General features: G+C 45.1%; 1 protein-coding gene across 1 annotated transcript; it reads right to left on the bottom strand.

Moving 5' to 3' along the window:
• Positions 1–752: 752 nt before the first annotated feature.
• Positions 753–5350, bottom strand: LOC137375729 (protocadherin-10-like). The gene is made up of 4 exons (XM_068043115.1): positions 2828–5350; positions 2459–2474; positions 943–1070; positions 753–851 (listed from the first exon to the last, which is right to left on the bottom strand). The coding sequence occupies exons 1-4, from the start codon at positions 5348–5350 to the stop codon at positions 753–755; spliced, it is 2766 nt and encodes a 921-aa protein (XP_067899216.1).
• Between the last annotated feature and the right edge of the window lie 829 nt (positions 5351–6179).

Below are 6179 nucleotides of genomic sequence, written 5' to 3'. Positions count from 1 at the left end.
CAAGTAAGATTTACCAGAATAGTTCTAGGGATGAGGTATTTTAGCTGCAAGATTAGGTTGAAAAGCTGGCATTGTTGTCCTTGGAGAAAAGGAGACTGAGAGGAGATTTGATAGAAGTGTACAAGATTATGACAGTTTTAGATAAGGTAGACAAAGAAAAGCTGTACCCATTAACTGATAGTGCAAGGACTAGGGGACAAGATTTAAGATTTTGGGCAAGAGATGGAGGGAGGATGTGAGGAAGAACTTTTTGTTAGGCAGTGAATTGTAATGACCTGGAGACCTGGAACCTGCTGCCTACAAGGGTGGTGGAAACAGACAATGAATGATTTCAAAAGGAAATTGGATGGGCGCTTGAGGGAAATAAACTTGCAGGGCTAAGGAGATAGAGTGGGGAATGGAAATGATTTTGATTGCTCTGTAGAGAGTCAGCATGGATTCGATGGGCTAAATAGACCTTTCTGTGCTGTAATGATTCTGTGAAAAGCCAGAATATTCTTTTTCTCCCCCTGTGTTGGTTCAGGAAAATTATATACCAAACAATCAAAACTATATTGTGTGCAAGAACCAGCTCCCAACATTTCTACTCATTTGACCTGGAGTCATACCGGCACACATTGCCTGTAGCACTACGCTGCAGTTATTAATCTATAGCCGTATAACAGAAATATATAGACAGCTACCCTTGAATAATGTATAAATATCAAATATAACATTATTAAACACACCGCTATAACCCACAGGAACTGTGATCATTGTTCCCAGAAACTCCATTTCCGAAACCTGAAAATGTAATAAAACTGCACAGCATAAAAAGGCAATTGAACTGCTTTTGGCACGGTGGGATTGTACTGTATAATGAAAAAAAAATCGTTAACAGAGCACTGTGCAATTGCAACAGCCTTATGCTGTGCATCACAGGTTCCAAAATTACTATGCTACTTGGCTCTGGTTCCAATGTCTCTCTGCAGTGTAGCTCCTTCCCACGGAGCAGTGGGCTACAAAGAATCGCGTGGTCGAAGAATAGGCTCCCAGCTGCAGGTGTACTCGTAATGAAGTTAATTGAAATGCTGATTTTTGTTGAAGTGAAATTAGGTGAAAGTAACGCGTTAAAAAGGAGAGAGACACAATATGACAAATTTTCCAACAGAAAGAGAGGGAACGGGGATTGCATTTTACATGTCGCACAAATATCATTCGCAGTACTCGATTTATCTTTCTGTGCATTCAGTTATCCTGATTGGTGATTTCTTTGAGTTGCAAAGAGTAGTCCGGCTCTACAACGGTATAATCGTCAGAAAATATGCAATGAATATCTAGAACATCGTGTTATTATAAGTTGGGCTTTTTCGCCGATGGAAAATGTCAACAATCTGAGAATTAACTGCTTTAAAAAAAAGTCCAGCTCCAATTAAATGCCAAAAAAAACCTGACACGCTTGATTTAACAGAAGGGAGAACGATGCCGTTTCAGACTTTTAATAACGAGAATAGTTGAAGGGCAGAGTGCTTTAATCAATAGCAAAAAGCTCCTACGCCGAAAAGGGCAGTTTTTGATTTACACACTGCCGCTGGCGTACTCAGAGAGTGAGGAAACAGTATCTGACATGAATCAAAGGCACGGTCATATTGCTTCGACTTACCCTTTACCAGTCCGTGTGCATCTCTGGCAGAAATGCCCTTTCTCTAAAGTTACTACATATGGATGATTTATACCTTAGCTTTGGGCAAATTGTTAAGAAATACCGTGTTTTCCCCTGCTGTACGTTAACCCTCTCTAATACCAAAATATTTTTTTATCGCATTTTTGGGGGGAAAAACTCATTATTTTCGAAAATCATGTACAGTACTCTGACAATACGATGCTCCTAATGAACCCCGAAATAATGTTATGTTCGTATGGTACACCTTGAACCAGGTGGGGGTGGGGAGAGATCAAATCTTAATTAGCTGGCACTGAAATCACAACTGCAAATGTTCAAAGAGTTGAGATAAATCTAATTCCACGCCACCTCAAGGGCTGTAATGGTGTTATTTGAACGTCAGTGATCAAAATAGTTTGCATTTATCAAGCTGATCTTAAGCAATTCTGATCATTTTATTGCGGAGCTGTTTTATCAATCTGTTTAAAACATTTTTTTTTGCTGTAAGTTATCAAAGCAGTTCAAAGGGTTTCTGTACAGGACTGTTCCCTTTGATGCAGTTAATTAAACACTGTTTATCAGATTTGCTCTGGGCTTCTTAGACCCAGTGTCCCTGCCATTCTAATTTACTGTAGGTAGTCTAGACGCAGCTTTTATTCATGGCGGAAATAATTTTCGGCAGGCCAGGAGAGATAGAGTACTTTGAATTCACTGTTATGTTTTAAGTCTGTGAGCGCTATATCCTGCACTAGACTGGGAAAATTTCGTAAGAAAGGATCTCTTCATTAATTCCCGTTCAAGGAATGAACAACGCACCATGGAGACCTGAAACCTGTGAAAAAGATAAATCACAGGTTATGGATCATTCCAGATGTGACAATAACCCGTTTACAGCGCTCTGTGGTCTAATAATCGCACAATTCAATCAACGATTTCCCATTTAGCTAGCGCCACTAAATTGGTGCCAGTGGGAGCTTCCCCGGCGTTAGAAGGGTTGCTGAATAAATGCGCAAAGAACAGTTACATTTCTATCCCTCAACACGAGTGCCTGTTCTTTAACAAACCGTAATATCTGCCGTGAACTGATCCTCATTTAAAGCATGGAACTAAAAGTTTATTTGTTCCCAATAGCGAATTCCTCCAATTATTTGCACTCAATGGATGATAACATCTGTCATCACTCACCTCACTGGATCCGTTGGTTCCAATATTTGCCCCAATGTCTGCCTGTCTTCTCCAGGCAGTCACGTATGGGTTAGCAGGCTTTGCGTTATTCGCAGCGGCTGTAGATGAACTGTACGGTTTGAGGAACATTAAGTCGGTTTTAGCCGATTCGGGACTCAAACACACCTTGTAGCAGTAGGTTTGGGAGAGAGAGCCACTGCCACCGACCTCCATGCAACTCGGCGGGGTTTTTACACTGGGTGGCATCTGAAAGTTTGTGTGGGAATTATTCAGCACGTCTCCCGAATGCTTTTTGCGAACACAGCAGCTGCCGTGGCCGCGGGAACAACAGGTGCTGAGAGGGCAGCGGTGGCCAAGTGTGCTCTGTCTATCTTTGTGACACTTGATGGAGACCAGGGCGATAATGGCCACAAGGAACACAAATGAGACGGAGCCTAAAGAGACGATTAAGTAAAGATTGAAATCCGAGAAGTGCTCAATGTTCTGGGGCCTCTCGGTTAAGTCTGAAAAGATCTCCGGAACACTGTCGACTATGAACACATTAATGGTGACTGAGGTGGAAAGTGGTGGCTTCCCGTTGTCCATGACATGGACCACTAGCCTCTGTTTCGGGGCATCGTGGTCTTCAAAGCGGCGGGTGGTCCTAATTTCCCCCGTGAAGGGGGCCATGCTAAACAGAGCTGGGTCGGTAGCTTGGAAGAGCTGGTAAGAGAGCCGGGAGTTCTGACCCGAATCCGCATCGACTGCCCTGACCTTCGCCACCACATAGCCAGGATCAGCGGATCGAGGCACCATCTCTGCCGAACCATTCGGGGGCAATGGGGACATGATTTCGGGGGCATTGTCGTTCTGATCCAAAATAATCACGTTCACCGTAACGTTGTTGTGAAGCGATGGGAACCCCGCGTCCTGAGCCTGAACCAAGACCTGGAAATTCTTGAGTTGCTCATAGTCGAAAGAGCGCAGCGCGTACAGGTTCCCTGTGTTTAAGTTGATGGAGACGTACGTGGATATCGGGGTACCCCTGATCTTGCTTTCCAAGATGCAGTAAGATACATAGGCATTCTGATCAATATCTGGGTCCAAGGCGGACACGGAGCAGATGGACGCCCCGGGCGCGTTATTCTCCATCAAATAAACCGTATAGGAAGGATGTGCAAAACGCGGCGCGTTGTCGTTTACATCCGAAACCTTCACTGGGATGGTTTTGACGGTGGAAAGGGGAGGGGAGCCTGAATCAGTGACAGTTAGGCTAACGTTGTACTCCAGAACACTCTCACGATCCAGCCGGTCCGTCGTGACCAGGGTGTAATAGTTCTTGAAAGATGGCTGGAGTTTGAAGGGGAGATGAGTGGGGATGTGACAGGTGGTTTGTCCGTTTTCCCCAGAATCCCGGTCCGTTACACTGATCAGAGCGATCACAGTCCCTGATAAAGCGTCCTCGCGAACGGGACTGGACACTGAAGTTAGTACCACCTCGGGCGCATTATCGTTGACATCAATGATTTCCACGACCACCGTGCAATGAACCGCCGCCGTATAAAGACCCCTATCCTTAGCCTGTACATAAATCTCATAAACACTTGCTTCTTCATAATCCACCACCCCTTTGACCCGAATCTCGCCAGTTTGGGGTTCTACGCGGAACAGCTGGCGCAGTCTGGCTGGTGCATGGTTGCTGAAGGAATAAGTCACCTCTCCATACGAGCCTTGGTCCAAATCGGTGGCGTTAAGTTTTATCACCAAAGTATTTCTGGGAGCGTTTTCCACAAGGCAGACAGTATACACCGCCTGATCGAAGACCGGAGCGTTGTCGTTAACGTCAAGGACCGTAACGATTACCAGAGCGGTGCCGGATCTCTCCGGGACCCCGCCGTCCAGGGCAGTGAGGACGAGCTGATGAATCGCTTGATTCTCCCGGTCCAGGGGCCTCTCCAGCACCAGAACGGGGAACTTATTGCGTTCGCTGCGAGTCTGAACCTCCAGGGTGAAGTACTGATTGGGACTGAGCCGATAGGTTTGCAGAGAATTGGTGCCCACATCTGGATCATGCGCGTTCTCAAGTGGGAAACGCGCCCCAAGAGCCACCGACTCGGCGATCTCCAAACGGAATTCGCGCCAAGGGAAACCGGGCGAATTGTCATTCACATCCAATATCTCCACTTCCACTCGGTACAGTTCGAGTGGGTTTTCAATTACAATCTCTAAATGCAGAAAGCAGGTGGAGCTAAGATCACACAGCTGCTCCCTGTCCATTTTCTCATTCACAAACAAAACCCCATTCTCCAGATTCACCTCCAGATACTGCGTGTTGGGTCCAGGGACGATGTGAAACCTGCGAGCAGACAGTTCTCGGACATCCAATCCCAAATCATCGGCAATATTCCCAACAAACGCCCCGTGCTTCAATTCTTCTGGAATCGAGTACCGAATCTGCCCAGTGATAAGATCCCAAACACAAGTCGATATAATAAGGGTAATCACTTGCCATTTTAAGTAGGTACTTTTTTGAGAACTGGCCATTTCCACTGTAATACCTTGCACGAATCCCAGCTTTACAAGTTCTCCTTACATTCAGCATTAGAAGGCATACGAAAATGAATAACTGGGCATTGTTTCAGTGGAGAGTTAACAAGCGATATGCGTAAAGACGCACATTGATTCTTCGGTTTCAGTGTGAAAACCTGCAGACATGCTGACACAAAAGAGTCTCCCCATAGCAGCCAACGCTCCGATTTCTTAGACTCTGCTTCTTGACGTTGCTTAATCCACACTCAGCCGAGTGCTGTTTCTGAATTTTCGCTGTATCCGGTGGAAAGGCGGGAGTGCAGTTTGATGTAACCGATCTCTCGCTCCACTTCACCACCTCATTGGAGGACTCCGGCAGAACTAAATTAACCCTTTCATAACTACACCAGCATTTTTGATGCCAGTATATAATTAGCTGTGAGGAGAATCAGTACCTTACCAATTGCAAGTTTCCAAATATATTGTAAAAACAAAAAAACAAGGTTAAAAAATAGAACCTCGGAACGTCCCAAAGCGCTTTTTGCCAATGAAGTACTTCGTGAAGTGTTGTCACTGTTGTAATGTAGGGAAACTGGGCAGTAAATTTGTGCACAGCAAGCTTGCACGAACAGCAATGTGATACTGACCAGATACTCTGTTGGGCATAAATTTCAACCTTCCCTTCACTCTCTGTCAAGGTGGGTAGTAGCTTTGAATTCTTGCATAGTTGCCTATCGTTCTCCCCATCTTATATATGCTAGTCATTTAAATTGGCTTTTTGTGTACGATTGCGCCAGTTCTACTCAAGGGACCCTTCTGAAGAAGGCTGCATATAGTGACAGTA

This window comes from Heterodontus francisci, chromosome 12 (genome assembly GCF_036365525.1).
Source record: "Heterodontus francisci isolate sHetFra1 chromosome 12, sHetFra1.hap1, whole genome shotgun sequence".
Taxonomy (NCBI): domain Eukaryota; kingdom Metazoa; phylum Chordata; class Chondrichthyes; order Heterodontiformes; family Heterodontidae; genus Heterodontus; species Heterodontus francisci.
The sequence above is the reverse complement of the archived record's forward strand: the minus strand, read 5'-3'. Positions and strand labels throughout refer to the sequence as shown.